Genomic DNA, 17,741 nt, shown 5'->3' with positions numbered 1-17,741 from the left:
GAGTCACCTTCACTGTTCAAATTTAAATCCTTGCACCATTAAAATCTTCTGAACCTAAAAGGCGGCATTTAGTGTGGTTGGGCAGGTTGTATTTTCGCCCTCTGCTCTTCTCAGGAGTTCTGGCAGGGGAAGGCAGTTTTAGTTCCTTAACCTAGTCTGAGCACTGCTTTTTTAGCCTTTTTTGTGGAGGTGGCAGCTGGGATTCTCTGAATCAGCACATTGTTCATGTGACCCTTCTCATGCAACTTTTGGGATTGTGCCAGCCACAGGGCTCCAGCAAAGGGGTTGCTATGGTATCTTGTGTTGCTGAAACCCTCTTCCTGAGGGTCTCTGCGAGGGTTTGTGCCAACAGAAACCGATATTAAAACCCTGGTGGAAATAGCCCAATATGTGTTTAATTAAAAAGTGCTTACGGCTTGCCAGCCATAGTGCTGACCATGCTTAACTTTAGAGAAAGAAGGTGGGTGAGGTAATATCTTTTATTGGACCAACTTCTGAGGGTCAGAGCGACAGATTTGCCTCACCTACCTTGTTTCTCTAATAGCTTGGGACTGACACAGCATGCTCCTAACCCAGGGGCAGGCAAACTTTTTGGCCCTAGGGCCACATCGGGTACAGAAATTGTATGGAGGGCCAGGTAGGGAAGGCTGGGGGAAAGCTATGCCTCCCCCAACAGGCATGGCCTGGCCCCCACCCCCATTCCAGCCCCCTGGAAATCCCAACCCCATCCCCTCACTCCCCACCACTGACTGTCCGCCAGGACTCCTGCAGCCTAGCCAAACACCCCTGCTGCCCTGACCATCCCCCCAATCTCCCCTGCTCCCCCCCCCGCTCTATGTTATCTGTGGGGTGGGGAAAAGGGGGGAGGCTCAGTCCTTTCCCTGTGCGTTTCCCCTGCTCGTTTGCCGGCTCCCCCTGGCAGTAGGGCAGGGCTCGCTCCCTCTCTGGGCTTGGCTGCTCGGGACAGGGGCCAAGCATGCTGGAGACGGAGGGGGGCCCTAGTTTCCTTTGCCCCTGTTCCCGGCAGCAGAGCCCAGGCCCCTTGACCAGCCCCCTGCAACCCGCCCTGCTCCTTGCCTCCCCGGAGCTCCCCCTGACCGCGCCGCCCTGGAGCACCAGGTCTGGCTGCGCTATAGCCGTGCCGCCCGGCTGCAGCAGCAGCCATGCTGCCCAGGTGCTGGGGAAACTGTGACTGCGAGGGAGGGTGGGGAGCAGAAAGGGTGGGGCCAGGGGTTAGCCTCCGAGCTGCCAGGGCATTGGGCTGGCGCCTCTGCAAGCCTGTGGGAGGGATAGTTCAGTGGTTTGAGCATTGGCCTGCTAAACACAAGGTTGTGAGTTCAATCCTTGAGGGGGCCATTTGGGGCAAAAATTGGGGATTGGTTCTGCTTTGAGCAGGGGGTTGGACTAGATGATCTCCTGAGGTCCCTTCCAACCCTAATATTCTATGTTGGTGGTTTAAATCCTGACCCCACTTCCTGGGCAGGAGCTCGGGGGGGGGGGGGGGGCTAGAGGGAAGGGTCCTGTGGGCCATAGTTTGCCCTCCTCTGTCCTAACCTTATAATTCTGCTGCAAAGGCACCTAACGGCTCTTAAACTGCTTCATTCTCATGGATGGTTGATACCATTTACTGTTATAAACCAAGGGATAAAACACTCTTCACTTCATTCCTATTTTTATGTCATTTGCGCTCTCTGGTACCTGAGCTGGAAAGCCTCAGGTATACACACCATTCAGGATACGCGGGGTATAGAGATACAGCTTGGTATTATCGGCAGCCTCTCCCCCGCACACACACACATTTAGGCAAACCTACTACATACGTGTTCCTCGGCACACACTGGCAATACAAAGCTACAGTATAGGGTTACAAAACAAAGATGAATGGTGCAGCATGGAGCCAATTATCTTCGTTTATTACCCCATGGTCTTATGTTTCATGATTAGAAGCAAGTATTGGCTATTTCTGGTAGCATTATATAATACAATAATTGTAAATGATACTATTTCAGATTGTCAACACTAAATGACCTTTTGCACTTACTTATATAGAGCTTTTCATCTGAAAATCCAAGAACACATTACAAAGGTGGGTGTGTTATTTTTACAGGTGAGGAAACAGAGACACAGAAATTAAGTAAATTACCTAAAATGCAATAGCAAGTTAGTAGCAAAGCCAGGATTAGACGCTGTGTGACCTGGCTTCCTGCATTCTGTTATAACCTAAAATGGGCATCATACCGCCTGACAATCTCTGTAATCTTATGATTTGCTGTGTTGGTCCCAGGATATTAGAGACATGAGGTAATATTGTTTAGAAGCATGGATTTAAAAGGGACTGCAAAGGTCATCTAGTCTAACCCCCTGCCAAGATGCAGGGTGTGTCTAAACCCCCCCCCCCCCAAGACAGATGGCTACCCAGCCTCCTTTTGAAGGCCTCCAGTGAAGACGCTTTCACAACCTCCCCACACACTCTGTCCTATTGTTCTTAAAATGTCAGGAAAAACTTCCTAACTGTATCTAAATCTGCTATGCTGTAGTTTGAATCCATTGCCTCTTGTCCTGCCCTCAGTGGCAAAAGAGAACAACTTTTTTATGGCAGCCTTTCAAGTATCTGAAGACCGCTATCATATTCTGTCCCCGCTCCCCCTTAATCTCATTTCCAGACTAAACCTACTCAGTTCCTTCAGCCTTTGCATTCCATCCCTTTGATCATCTTTGTTGCTTGCCTCCGGATCCTTTCCAGTTTGCATACATTGGTGACTAATGTATTGGCCTGAGCTCTGTGTAAGCTTGAAAGCTCACCTCTTTCACTAATAGAAGTTAGTCCAATAGGAGAGATTACCTCACTTCTCTTCATTTACTGTGTCTATGATATGTGGGGTATATGTAAATCTAGGACTACCTGTGTCAGGGCACCTAACAAAGGGTTTGAACTAATACAGAACAGCTGGAACTGGTGCCTACTTTTAAAAAATCTAGATGACCAGGACCCAGAAGTGTTTGGGAGAACTATTAAGCTAGTCTGATTTTTTTTATTACACCTGTAAAATGCTGCGAGGGAGGGTACCTCTGTTTTTAAATTAGCCTTAGCGAGAACTGAAGTAAAACAATCAGATTTTATTTGGAGAAAGGCAGCTGCCACTTGCGTCATTGTCCATTGTGGTGTTGAAAAGAGATGACGTCAAATAAATGCACTGGAAGGCTGTAGAAATGTTTTGAACTACATCCTGTTTTATTGCAAAACATTTTGTTACAGAAATTTCAGAAAGTTCTACTGCAGTAACTGCCAACTTCCGCTTTTTCATTCTGTATCTAACCACACCGTCTAAAAGTGCACTGTGAATCCAGCAGACCTTTTAAAAAGGACTGTTTTCCCTAGTAATATATATATTTGAATAAATCAAAATTCAAAACCTTCATATTTATAGGAATTTATTTAAAAGTGACATTTGAATGGTTTCCCCCTCCTTTTATAAATGTTTGATATAACAGTTACAAACGATAACCCTTACATTATATCATTACATAGCTATTAGTACAGTAATATTGCAACCACTGTTCCAGACAGCACTAGCAGCATATAGGCTCTCCTCACATAAGACAGCTTCAGGTGTGAAAGGAGGACATACCTTTAATACAGGTTACTGTTGTGCACGCACCTTGTTATATTTCAGAGCCATTTCCCCCCCTACTGTCATATAAACAAAAGTTACCATTTTCCACCAGCAACAGCAATATCATAACCAACCATTTTCCTCGAGAGCCTTTTGAAATAAGAACTTCAGTGGAACCTTGTTCAGAATGAAAGTGCAGCAGATAACTAGGTTTCACAGCCTATCTGAATTGAAGTTAGGCAGGCCCAGTGGCTCATTCAGTAGACTGCCCGCTGGAAACCTGGTTAAGGACAATGTATATAATGGCTAGAAGTGATGTAAAGTTGGAAATTCAGGGTCCAGTTCTGCTCGTTATTCTGCAGTGAATACACAGTAACTCCACTTATGTAGACTTCCTGCAGATTTACACCAGTGTAACAAAGATCATAATCTAGCCAATAATCTACCTTGGAAAGGGGAAGGATGGAACTTGCTATATTGCTCTCCAAAATGCAACTACAGTTGGCTATAAAGCAACATAACAGTCATGGGAGTGGAGACAGTCACTCCTTTCATGTGCAGGGGTAGTGCTGTGATGTATTCGTTTATGCCAGAGAGGACAGGAGGGTAAATTCTAATGTACAGTAATGAAGGAATTCATCAGCTAAATGCAACCCCCCTGCCAAGTCCTTTACTTTTGCCCTCCTTCCTTATTTGGAATGTGCTCTTGGTTATGTGAGATTGGTGAGGGAGAACTCATCCTACAATACCCTTAGGCTCCTTTCTTAGAAAAAGTATTAACTTAGCTGTCATAATAAATTTACGTTAATCTGGTTTTGCTGTCTCAAATGGGCTGATGTGTGCAAAAATGCAAATGTTGTTTTCCTTTTTCTCTTTGTTAGGTGGTGGTGGGTGAGGGGAGAAATTCATAATCATCACAACCACCTAAATCACAACTCCCACTTTGGAAATCCAAGAATGACCACCTCATATTTTCCTTATTCTTGGTTGTTGAATCCCCTTAAAGTGATAACCTGAGCAAATACAAGAAGACTTTTTTTCTTGTTTTAAACAAACAGTTTAGAGAGAGATTTTTGATCATTTCAGTGAGCTCAGTCCACATTTGTAAATTGATAACTTTTGCTTTTGAGAGAACAGGCCTGGTCTCTCCAACTGCAGGAATTAGACCAGTGGTTCTCAAGTTATTACACATTGTGGGCTGTTTGTGTGGGCTGCCCTGACCCCAGAGCCCTGCCATGTGGGGTGGGCTGGCTGCCCAGCGCCCCAGAGCTCATGGGGTTGGCCAGGAGCTCCTGTCCCCGCCACGTTAGGCAGCAGGGCAGCCCAGACCCTTTAGCACATGGTCTTTAGCGCTGAGCTGGATCGGGCCACAGCTGTGCACTAATTGGGCTGCATGCGGCCCACAGGCTGCCAGTTGAAAACCGCTGAATTGGACTGAGGCCCTGTCCTGTGAATGGCACTTATTTTTACGGTATAAGCAGTTGTTCAAACTTGGTAGACATGCTTTACCTTTGCATTTCCCAGGTGCCAGATAGTTTCTAAGAAACAAATATTCTACTTCTCTTACAAATATTACAGTTCAAGTCACCCCCACCCTAACAAAATCATCCATCCCATCCATATACACTGATTCATTTTCACTAGAAGTCTTTAAATCAACATTAATTATCTGGAGTCGAGAGCGATTTTTGCCATGTGGATTAATGAGCCTTTTCTCACTGTTTGTTATGTTTTAGCAATTTGTACCTCACGGCCATTAGTTACCAGACAGGTGTGCCGAGAACAGTAATGAAACACCTTATCTTTTCCAAAGTAGAGAGCTAAATGTCTCAGCACTGCTGTAGGTTCACACCTTTGTGTTTAGTACTTCAATTTCATGACATCTTGAAGTGTAGATTACAAAAAAATAAAAATCAATTTAGTTTGCTTAAAGATTGAACATAATGTAAAAGTCCAAAAACTTGATTTTTTAAATTCCTAACTGGATTCATTATTACAGGCAGGCAATAATAAAATGTTAAGCCTCATAGTAGTCCAAAGAAATTCATGGAACAATGCATGCATTTTCATTGACACAAAAAAAGACTGGACTTTAAGGAAGAGAAACTAGTTCAGTCATATCACGTTGTTGTGAAAGAATAATATGCTATACTCCAATATCTAGGACAAGTGTACACCCAACTATAGAATAGCATCACTTAAACTGGAAACAACAGAACAGATTACTATATGAAAATATTTATAAAATACTGTACACTGCTTCCTTCATTGGCCAGCATATGTAAACAAACAGCTAAGTCAACTGAGTTTCAAAATATTATTTAAAGTTCATTTATCTTATCTTTTGCATAACATGCCAGTTCATCGTTCACACTATCACAACTCACCAATCACAGCTCACAGTGGCTCATTAGAGACTTATACATCAGCTCATACAAACATTTACAGTGGTGCTGTACAGAAGGACGTGTGAAACATACAGCAGTTACAGATTGTGACCAAAAATGCATAATCCATATGTATGCTAACTTGGATAGTGGGATTTAATGTTCAATGCAACATGTGCTATTTTACTGAATGTTACAGATTTAAAAGTATGACTTCATAATGTAATGTTAAAGCTGCCCTGTAACATTCACTATATGATCACATGTCAAAACCATACTGGATTATACATGGGCTATATAAGATATCATTCAATACATAATATATCATATGGCACAAGCTATAGTTATAAGATGATGAAGGCTGAGTTATTTTTTATCTCCACTAAAGAAGTTTTAACAACCTGTACCATTCAGTGTTGAGAGGGGGGGCAAAATCCCCATCCCACTGACATTAACAAGTGAAGATAAACAAAATACTCTACCATCCATCATAATACATGCTATAGAAACCTTATTTTAGGTAAATGGGAAACATTCAGGAAAAGTTTTGACATTTTGGAATTATACTTTTTTATAGTGGAATTTATATATAATGGCAGTTAAAAGACATAACTAAAGTGTCCTGGTTCACCATGCCTGGAGTTTATGCTCCAGGTCAATAAAGTGCTGTATTCTAATTATTTTACAGCTCCTGGATTGGGAAACCCTTTTACCCCAATAAACTAACAATGAATCACCCAGAGGGGATCTCTGCACCTTGAACTAATAAAGTGATGGGGATGTCTCAAATTCATTCTTCTTGTACATGCTAATTTTATTGATGAAGGTGGAAAAGTCTATGAATAGTTTCAGAAAACATCCTTAAATTAAAAAAGCAATAAATAAAACGGCTGATTTAGAGAAACCTTAGGAACAGACTGATACAAAAGTTGGCACATTTGAAGCAGACTGTTAAACAAAAATGGCATTGTCCCTGGGAAAGCTATTGTTTAACAATCAGCCCATCACAAGCACACTTTGTAATTCACTGAGTGACAGGTCAGAAATTGTACCCTTGATCAGTGACATGTGACAGAAAACCAGTACATGGACCTCAAGGCAATCAAGTAAACACAGTATGTGGATCAAGCTGAGCCTAGATCACAGAAGGACTGATTTAACAAAGTACGAAATGGAAATAATTGGTGCACTAACAAATAACACATTTTGTGTTTAAAAGTCAACATGTTGCATTTGTTTATTTCACCAACTTTCCACAAAGTGAGTCACTGCTCACAATTTTTTCCACTCTCTTTGCCTCTTCTCGGGGGTCAGATATTTAATTTTGAGATAGGGCTTTGTTGCCTATCACTCAGATGCCCCTGGGATGAATTCCTAGAGATAAATTAGGTTGAGACTTTCAAAGATGTCTCTTAGATTTGCGTGGCAACTCCCACTAAAATTAATAGGCATGGAATGCCTCAAAACCCCATAGGTAACTTTGAAAATCCCAGCCACGTTAACATTAATAATAAAGGACCTGGATCCACATGTATAGTAGTTTTTTTTTAGAGGCTGTTTTATTTTTAAACTAATGGTCATAGCATTCGCTTCCAAACTTCTCAAGATTAAGCTTTCCCCCTCTAAAATGGTGTGAAATTGTGATCAAATTACTACTTTTAAGGCTCTATTATATGACCAAGAGATGCTATCATAAGGGCATGAAACACCTTATTAACATCATGAACAAGGTTTTGCACTCAGATGCATAGGACGTATTACTGCTGACTTCATTTGGGGTCCCATACACACAATTGAGGGCAGAATTTTTATTAAAATGCATGTTGTGGTTTGTTCTATCTTGTTGTTAAATGGAAGCATACTTGCAACTGACGACTTTTGCTGTTAACACATATCGGTTTTCACTTTGGTGCTTTAGCTTACCTCTAAAATCTTATTTTATTGTTTTGAGATACTCTGCCAAGAGCATTTTCCATTAAACAACAGTAATCTGAAATCAGACTGCTTGATAAACTTTGTATGTTTGAGTGTTCAGATACAACTGTCTCAATAAGTAAAATGTTAATGCTTGTGTTGGGTGAATGATATGAAAAATCAGCAGCAAGAACAGTAAGAAGAACATGGTAGCAATTTGGGAGGGGGATAACAATTAATGGAAATAATGGAAATCTTGCAGAGAACAGTGAAAATATAATATCCCTCCTGCTCTGCTTTGAGCATCTCAGCCCATTATTCTTACTGTTCCATGACATCATTTAATTTAGTGAGACAATATATTGATGACAAATGTGGTAAAAAAATAAATATATACTATTCCACTTAATTACATTCATCCTGAGCTTGGCTCAACTGTACCACAATAACAATGCCTGTTTAGTACAGGAAACCACCTGACAATTTTATTTTTTTTTACATAAATTCTTCCTTCATTTACATTGCAATACAAAAAGCAGTTCTTTTTCCTTTCCCATCTTGAAAATATAAACATTTTGTGGCACTAGAATTCAATACAAAAAGAGACAGGTGAACTATATGATTGTTGCCTTGTTTATCTTTACAATGATCAGTTGCAGAAATGGGGGAGCTTTAGGATTTGCTTACAGCTCGTTTCTATAGACTACAATGATGCTCTTCCTCAGTCATTGCAATGATGGAACTGATGTAAATAGAAATCAGTTTAGAGTATCTCATTTGTATGCTTTTCTTTTTGCCAATTTAGCCCTGTGTCTTAGAAACTCATGAATAATTACGAGAAATCCTAGGATATCTTCTAGTAAAAGGCAGATCTCTGAACCTACTCAAGTCTTTGTGAGGGTGTTTTTTTCTTTTCTTTTTTTTTTAAATTAAAGCCTTTATAAAGCTTTCCTCCCTCCCTCTTTCCTTAAGTGCAAATGTCAACTCGGTCAGGATCCAGTAACTCAGTGTGCGAAAATGAGATTAACAAAGTGCTAACCTGACCAGTGACAGACTCTGACTTTAGTTGACATATCATATTTTATTCTGTTAAGGAAAATGGACTGGAGAGGATGACTAAATTCCTCATCTAAGAGGATGACTCTTAGACCTCCTGTTATGCATGTCTAGCTGTGCTTGCTTTCAAAGCTAGGGAAGGCACCTGTTCTAGACAGTCTTCTCATAGACAAGTTGTCTCCTCTACTCTCCGGCCTGGATGACTTACTCCTCTGGAATGGATTTCGTGGGCCCGTTGTGTTACGCTGTCTATCAAGTTTATCACTGATAGAATAGCTTTTCCTTGTGTGTGCATACAACATGCTGGACTCATCTGCTGAGTAACTGTTGGCTCTCTCTATTTTTGGAAGTGGTATGTTGTTGGACAGTGTTCTTGCTGTGCTGCTTTCTTGCGGAGATAAGGAAGCCCCCTTTTTGTCTTTGACCTCAATATCCTCATTATCAGAGCTTGGGTGACTTAGCTCTGCTTCTCTCTCTGGGTGGCAGCATCCCAAGTCCTCCACTTTGTCTCCATGATTTCCAGGAAAACTGGATCTTTCTGCAATATTCTGGGGAGCGCTGACACACCTGGTGTCTATGCAGTCTGTAATACTTGTGTACTCCGCTGTTTTGACTGGCACCCCAAGGCTGCTGAAATAGCTCCGAGAAGGAGAGAACATAAAACTGTGAGACTTCACAATTGGGGTTTCCTCCAGAATAAATGGGGTAGTAGCCAGATAGCGACTGCTTTTAGATCGCTCTAAGGTCTGATACAAAGGAGGGTCTGACTCCCAGAGGTTTTGGCTATCTATGATATGTGAATAATCTGAAGAAAACACTCTTGCTTCCATTGTAGAGGTTTCCTCACAATCAATACTCCTGCCGGAAATTCTGTCACTGGGAGTACTGCTAATATACGCACTGTTTGCTAGAACAGAAGAGGCTATTTGAGCCTGCAGAGATGGGTCTCCGGTACCAAGTATATTAATTGAACCGTCGAGAGGTTCTATACCAGAATGCAACTCATCCATGGCAGAAACATAAATATCTATGCAAGACGAAGGCCTTCTGGAGTCTGGGGCAATTGACAAAGTGCTTGTAGGGGCTAATGGTACTTTTGCTTCTTTTGATACAGAGTGTGAGCTACTTGCTCGATGCAGGCTCACAGACTTTTCTTTAAAAATATTTTCCAACCTTTCTAACCCACATTTGTCTTTCATATTCACTGCATAGAAAGAGTGGCTTCGCAGGCGGGGCATGATGGTAGGAGAGGTTGGGGACATTGACTCCTCTCCTGCAGGATCTATACTCTCTTGAAGCTTGTAAGTGTTCCCTTCCTGGCTATTGAAGCTGCTCTGTCTCACAATGTAGGCTGCATCTGTGCAGTCTGAGGAGGTTCTAGATCGTATCTTAGTCGTTTCCCCTCTATCTATACCAGTCAGCTTGTCTAAGGCTGCAGCCATTCGTCCTATCATGTCCTCCAGCTGAGCAAGCCTGACGTCTACAGTCTGAAGCGAAGCCTTCATACAATGTTCTCGTTCATTCACTTCCTCTAGGCGCATGGCCATGTTCTCTACCCTTCAAAAGAAGAATGCATGGGTTATATGCAGGGGAGTGATTACTGGTGTTCATTTATTAACCTGCCAAAGGGTATGGGAACAAATAGGGCTTAAAAAGTCCAGGCCAAATCCTCTGTTTTATTCTAATTTTTATATCACCCCATCTGCTGCAAAACAGTTAAGGATGGATTAAGTGGCCAAAATGATTCCCCTTTTCTAGGAAACTGCAGTAGCGGTGTAGAACCAGAATAACCAGTTCTATGCTACCCACTTGTAGGCCTTGATGTAGGGTATGTTGGCAGGAGGAAGGGGGTGGTCTGCTCTGGCAATCCCCAGCTGCCAGAACTGCTGCTTTGGGTGCTGTTGCAGATGGGTAAAAGTTAGGGCAGCGATGAGGTTGCTATAAATTGTGCCACAGGGCAAAGCGGGATATGGCTGGCTCCAGGATTAAGGGGGTGTGTGTGAAAGTGGAATACAACCACTTTTGCCCCTGTCCCTCCTTGGGTTTTCTCTAAGTAGAGCTTATACAGATCTAAGGATCTAGTCTAATTGCTTTGCAGTTTATTTTTAGTTGATTGATAAAACAATTGTTTTATCAGTTACCTTTAAATACTTTAGTAGATTCAATACAATAGACCCATAGAAATTAGAGGTGGAAAATACTGCATAAATGGGGTCTGGATTGCACCCCAGTTTAATGGTCATGCAGAGTGGACAAAATTTTAGTTTCAGAAGTCTTATCTGAAAGAACAACACACAGCAAACTGTTTAGTACTACACCTCTACCCCTATATAACGCAGTCCTCAGGAGCCAAAAAATCTTACCGCATTATAGGTGAAACCGCGTTATATCGAACTTGCTTTGGCCTCGAGCATTTCATAGAATCATAGAATCATAGAATCTCAGGGTTGGAAGGGACCCCAGAAGGTCATCTAGTCCAACCCCCTGCTCAAAGCAGGACCAATTCCCAGTTAAATCATCCCAGCCAGGGCTTTGTCAAGCCTGACCTTAAAAAGCTCTAAGGAAGGAGATTCTACCACCTCCCTAGGTAACGCATTCCAGTGTTTCACCACCCTCTTAGTGAAAAAGTTTTTCCTAATATCCAATCTAAACCTCCCCCACTGCAACTTGAGACCATTACTCCTCGTTCTGTCATCTGCTACCATTGAGAACAGTCTAGAGCCATCCTCTTTGGAACCCCCTTTCAGGTAGTTGAAAGCAGCTATCAAATCCCCCCTCATTCTTCTCTTCTGCAGGCTAAACAATCCCAGCTCCCTCAGCCTCTCCTCATAACTCATGTGTTCCAGTCCCCTAATCATTTTTGTTGCCCTTCGCTGGACTCTCTCCAATTTATCCACATCCTTCTTGAAGTGTGGGGCCCAAAACTGGACACAGTACTCCAGATGAGGCCTCACCAATGTCGAATAGAGGGGAACGATCACGTCTCTCGATCTGCTCGCTATGCCCCTACTTATACATCCCAAAATGCCATTGGCCTTCTTGGCAACAAGGGCACACTGCTGACTCGTATCCAGCTTCTCGTCCACTGTCACCCCTAGGTCCTTTTCTGCAGAACTGCTGCCTAGCCATTCGGTCCCTAGTCTGTAGCTGTGCATTGGGTTCTTCCGTCCTAAGTGCAGGACCCTGCACTTATCCTTATTGAACCTCATCAGATTCCTTTTGGCCCAATCTTCCAATTGGTCTAGGTCCTTCTGTATCCTATCCCTCCCCTCCAGCGTATCTACCACTCCTCCCAGTTTAGTATCATCCGCAAATTTGCTGAGAGTGCAATCCACACCATCCTCCAGATCATTTATGAAGATATTGAATAAAACCGGCCCCAGGACCGACCCCTGGGGCACTCCACTTGATACCGGCTGCCAACTAGACATGGAGCCATTGATCACTACCCGTTGAGCCCGACAATTTAGCCAGCTTTCTACCCACCTTATGGTGCATTCATCCAGCCCATACTTCCTTAACTTGCTGACAAGAATACTATGGGAGACCGTGTCAAAAGCTTTGCTAAAGTCAAGAAACAATACATCCACTGCTTTCCCTTCATCCACAGAACCAGTAATCTCATCATAAAAGGCGATTAGATTAGTCAGGCATGACCTTCCCTTGGTGAATCCATGCTGGCTGTTCCTGATCACTTTCCTCTCATGCAAGTGCTTCAGGATTGATTCTTTGAGGACCTGCTCCATGATTTTTCCAGGGACTGAGGTGAGGCTGACTGGCCTGTAGTTCCCAGGATCTTCCGTTATTAATAGTCACTTCCCGCCCCCTGACTGACCCCTCAGAATCCCCGACCCTTCCAACCCACCCCGCTCCTTGTCCCCTGACCACCCCCTCCAGAGGACCCCCCCATCCCTAATCATCCCCAGGACCCCACCCCCTAGCCAACCCCCTGTCCCCTGACTGCCCCGACCCCTATCCACACCCCTGCCCCCTGACAGGCCCCCCGGGACGCTCACGCCCTATCCAACGCCCCCGTTTCTCGTCCCAACCGCCCTGCCCCCAGAACCTCTGAACCATCCAACCTGCCCTGCTCCCTGTCCCCTGACCACCCCCCCCCCCCCGAGACCCTCTGCCCCTTATCCAACCCCTCGGCCCCAGCCTGGCACCCTTAACACGCCGCTCAGAGCAGCGTGTCGGAGCCAGACACGCTGATCCACCGGAGTGTGCAGCCCTGCCCCCCAGAGCACTGCTTTACCACGTTATATCCGAATTTGTGTTATATTGGGTCACGTTCTATCGGGGTAGAGGTGTATATGTATCGGACTTGGAAAGACGAATGGCTAAATAAACACTGCTGAGATTTGAAGCTGTGGTCTGGAGAAACGTCACTCTTCCCAAGTTGTTTTTTGACCACTAAACCACCCCTTCTAGTCAAAGGAAACAAAAATGTTTGGGGCAAAAGGCCTTTCCCACTTCAAGCACAAGATATAATCCCATAATAGAGAATATTCAAGCTACCAATTCCTACTGGAATCAATTTTGCCATATAATTTAACAATTTAACAAAAAGTTCTGGTTTTAAAATGCAAATTTTATATACTTCTTAGCCAATGACTGAATGCACTGGCACACATTCAACCTGTAAAATAACTCTTCTCTGATGACATATCTAACTTTAAAATTTAGGGATATAGAAGATACTGAACAAGTATAAATTCTGATCCCATTGAGCTCATGGGGAATTTTGCCATTGATTTTAATGGTGGGCTCTGGAATGAAGCATGCAATTAGAGTCAGTTTGTAGACAGCCAGTGTATAGTAAGGCAGGGTGATTTGTGCCTCTTTGTTTTAGGGAGCAGCCTGGTTTTTTTCTCTCTGTTTAGATTCTTGTGTGTTATTGTTCTGAATTCTAGGAAATAAAGTAGTGTTACATTGCAGCCTTCCAGCAAGACTATTTATGTTTTTATCTAATTCTCTGTGTGCATGCTGTTGCATAACAGTAGGGACCATGTCTGAATACGTATTTGTGCACCAGTTAATACATTCTGGTTCCAATCTTGATTGGAGTCTTTGGATGCTACAGTCAGAGACAATGCGTGTGGAGGGGAGCACATGCCCTCCGCCCGCAGATTTCTGCTTTCTATTTAGCTAACTGCCTGGAGTCACGGGCTCAAGGCACCTGGCATTGCTGCTTACCTCCCCAAACGTTCCTCTGCTCCCCCTATGGGGTGGCACACACCACAGGTTTAAAACATCTATTTTAGATCCAGAGGCAAGGTGGGGTGGTCACATATTGCCCTGGTACCTTTAAATTGTGCCCTCCCCATCAACAGTCATGTGGGGCCTCTGGTTACAGTAATAATTTTAAATATTTTGAGAGGAAAGATAGCCCAGTAGTTAAGGATCCAGCTTGGGATGTGGGACACCATGGGTCAAGTGCCTATGCTTTCTGTGGGACCTTGGGCAAATAGTTTAAGGATAGATTTTTAAAAATAATCTTTGGGAGTTAGGTGAAGCTAAACCTAATATCTTAAGCACTATTAAGGTCTGATCCTCATCTTTTTGGAGTCAATGGCAGGTTTTTCCATTGGCTTTAAGACAGGACTTGTCTGTTAATTAGGAAGGAACATTTGCAGGGTGGACTGATATGATGGCTGCATATATTTTAAGCAAAATAATTTAACTTCATGTAAATATATAATGCTATGCTGATTGAAATGAACTGCTGACAGTAGTATATTGTTTATGAAAGAAGGATTCCAAAGAGAATGTGTTGTAACTCTTCTACAATAGAAAGTCCATGTAAAAACATATCAATCCCTCCTTGCTCTTGGTCTCCAGGAGATTGAACAAGGCTTTCCTTTCTAGTTAATATAATTGGAAGAACCACCTTACAGCTTGTTACTTTTCATTCTCATCTCCTGAAGTGTGTATTATTAACACATAGATATTATTGTGATTAATGCCTTTGAGAGAACCTACTAAGTAGGTAGATAGATACTTTTCTAAGTTATTTGACTGGTGTGCCCCATGAACATTTGGGATTACTAAAATATTGTTTTGTTTTTTTCCAGGTTCAGTTTTTCATTATAGGACGCTATAGGATGGTCAGAGTAGGAAAGATTCTACACACAGACCAAGTTTGAACTCCTTTGTGCGGTGTTTTATTGTAAATCCAAATACTAAATATAAAGCATGTCCGCTCAAACACAAATGCCAGAGGGCTTTCCCTTCAGCCACAACCTACGGTAAAGGTGTAAGTTGTCACTTGATTCAGAGAAGCCTGAAGCAAAAGAGCAAGGCCCTGGTCCAGCAAACACTTAAGCACATGTATAACTGTAAAATCAACGGGAATACTCACATGATTAAAGTTAAGCATATAAGCAAGCTTTGTAGGATTGGGGCCTAAGTATGGTTGACTTCCACCACAGTATAGGAACTCCCACCCCAATTCTTTTCTCAATTTCTTCTCTCTTCCTAGAGATTGTTTCCCCTGAGTCAAGACTCAGTCCTGCTCTCACATTACCCCACCAACTCCTCCCAGTGCATCTCCTCTTGTAGTATTGTTGAGGAAGTTCATTCATTCATTCCCCATAACTAGCCTGCCTGCACCTATGGTCCTTTCTCAAGCTAAGCCACAGAACAGACTGTGTAAACCCAAAACGCTCAATAGGATGTTTAAAAAGCAAAGGCATCAATCCTGAATGAGGTGTGCAGCACACGAAGCAATGATGCTCAACAGAGTCTGACTGGGGAGCCTGCTTCTGAGCCGTCTGGCCTACGTGCAAGGCAAGACAGCAGCTCTGACTTACACTACTAGCATACAGTCCTGTAGGGATTTGACGCTACTGTAAGACTGGGCATAGCAGAGTTCTGCTGTGCCACTCATATGTCCCCCCCCTTCCTTACGCTAGGGGTTGGAGAGGGAGGAGTGGCTTATTCTGGAGGTGGTAGAGCTGCCTTCTTTCGGCTTCTTGCTGGGAGAGAGTTCCCCAACTCAGGGGGAATTCTTCACAGGCCTCTCTAGCTATTTCACATCCACTTTATGTCACACAAAGTAGATTTAGTGGACTCGACCTATTATTTTGTGGACCTTGCTTATAATTTAAGTTTTTAATGGATGTAATGCTCTATGTATTCTGCTACAGGATAATGACCAGGTATTGTGATAGAAAAGCGAGAGGGTGTGTAAGCTTCTGTGTCCTGCAACTTATTAACAATTTCTATTGAGATGGCCCTGAGTTATGTAGCTTGGATCTGGAGCGAGTTTTGAACATTCCTCAGTTTGGGGAAAGAGTAGAGGGGTTAGATTTATGTTTCTGGGTCAGAACAATTGGATAGAGTCTGGGTCCAGATCCAAACTTTTCCCGTGTTCAAGATAGCTGGGAATGGACTGGGACAGATCTGTGGTTCTGGTTCATAAAGTGTCTTTTATCTAAGATACTACAATAACTGGGGCTATATAAGATTCTAAGCACCTCAAATCTTTAATGTATTTATCCCCTGTGAGGAAGAAAATTACTGTCACGTCCATTTTACAGAGGGGAACTGAGGCACAGAAAAGCTAAGTGACTCATGTAAAGTCACAAAAGAAAGTCTGTGGCAGAGCTGACATGGAACCTGGGTCTTCCAGGTTCTGTGTTAGTCCCTAACCACTGGACTATCCTTCCTCTTTAATGTACTTTCATAAAAGTGTGTTGTTTGAGAATACAGTTCTCAGTCAGGAATGCGGATGGTTAAGGGGATATACGGTATGCTAGTCCTGTTCTTAGCTGGATTTACTTTCAAAGCTGAAATAAAACTAAAATATATTTCTATGCCAGTATAAAGCACATTTTAAACCTGGTTGCATCAGATGTGGTGCTGTGAGGATGCAGCATAGGTGGAAGAGAGTTGTTTCTTGAAATGAATTCACAACCATCACTCTCATTGTCTCTCTAAGAAAAACTTAACCAGAAAGAATTAAAGAGTTTTCATTGGCTCATATGAATTAGTTATTAATAGATTGACTGGATGTTGGCCTGAAATATTTACTGAGACCAATGCCTTAAGTCAATAGACATGATCTGTGATGGCGAACTCGAACTTAACTAAATTGCTCAGATACAGTGGTTATGAGGGCTACATAAACACTCATTTAAACAGAGAGAGGAGAGAGATCTGAGAACTATGTTGGGAATTTGCCAGGAACCTGAGGCTGCATAGAATTTACATAAAATGGAGTTGATTGCAGTTACCTTCATCTTTAATACAGAGAGAGTGAGTCTGTAAATTCTATGGGTGAAATTCTGGTCCCATTGAAGTAAATGGCAAAACTCCCATTCCAATTCACAGGTCCAGACATCCAGTGCTCTTGACCGCTCTTAAGTGGGCTACACCTCAGTGCTAAAGTTACAGGTTGCCTTAAAGAACTAATAGCCACATTGGGCCTCCAGGTTATATTTTGACCACCTGTGTTCTAGGGCTATGATTTGAAAAACTCAGATACAAGAAGAACGCATGGATTTGTTATTTTCTAGCTGAGCTGGTTAAATGTTTTATAGTTTCAAAATCTGGATGAAAATTTGTAGTAAAAAAATTTGAACATTTTCCAGCCCGCTGCAGTTTGTAGGCTGTGAAGAATAATTTAAAAAGTAGCCTCAAGCAGTTCCCTCACCAAGGAGAGGAAGAAAGTAGCAATGGTAACAGGAACACATTTAAAGATACATACTATATAGAACAGTTGTGGGCAAACTTTTTGTCCTGAGGGCCACATCTGGGTATGGAAATT

The 17,741-nt window shown here is 42.7% G+C and overlaps 1 protein-coding gene across 5 annotated transcripts in view; it reads right to left on the bottom strand.

Moving 5' to 3' along the window:
• Positions 1-3,213: 3,213 nt before the first annotated feature.
• The window catches only part of TRPM3 (transient receptor potential cation channel subfamily M member 3), a 636,037-nt gene continuing 621,509 nt past the window's right edge, over positions 3,214-17,741 (bottom strand). For all 5 annotated transcript variants that reach the window (XM_073345156.1, XM_073345160.1, XM_073345157.1 and 2 more), the window contains one exon: positions 3,214-10,528. In XM_073345156.1, coding sequence (XP_073201257.1) covers positions 9,082-10,528 — 1,447 coding nt within the window. In that variant the 3' untranslated portion in view covers positions 3,214-9,081. The remainder of the gene's footprint in view (positions 10,529-17,741) is intronic.

The sequence above is a fragment of the Lepidochelys kempii genome, chromosome 5 (genome assembly GCF_965140265.1).
Source record: "Lepidochelys kempii isolate rLepKem1 chromosome 5, rLepKem1.hap2, whole genome shotgun sequence".
Classification (NCBI taxonomy): domain Eukaryota; kingdom Metazoa; phylum Chordata; order Testudines; family Cheloniidae; genus Lepidochelys; species Lepidochelys kempii.
The sequence above is the reverse complement of the archived record's forward strand: the minus strand, read 5'-3'. Positions and strand labels throughout refer to the sequence as shown.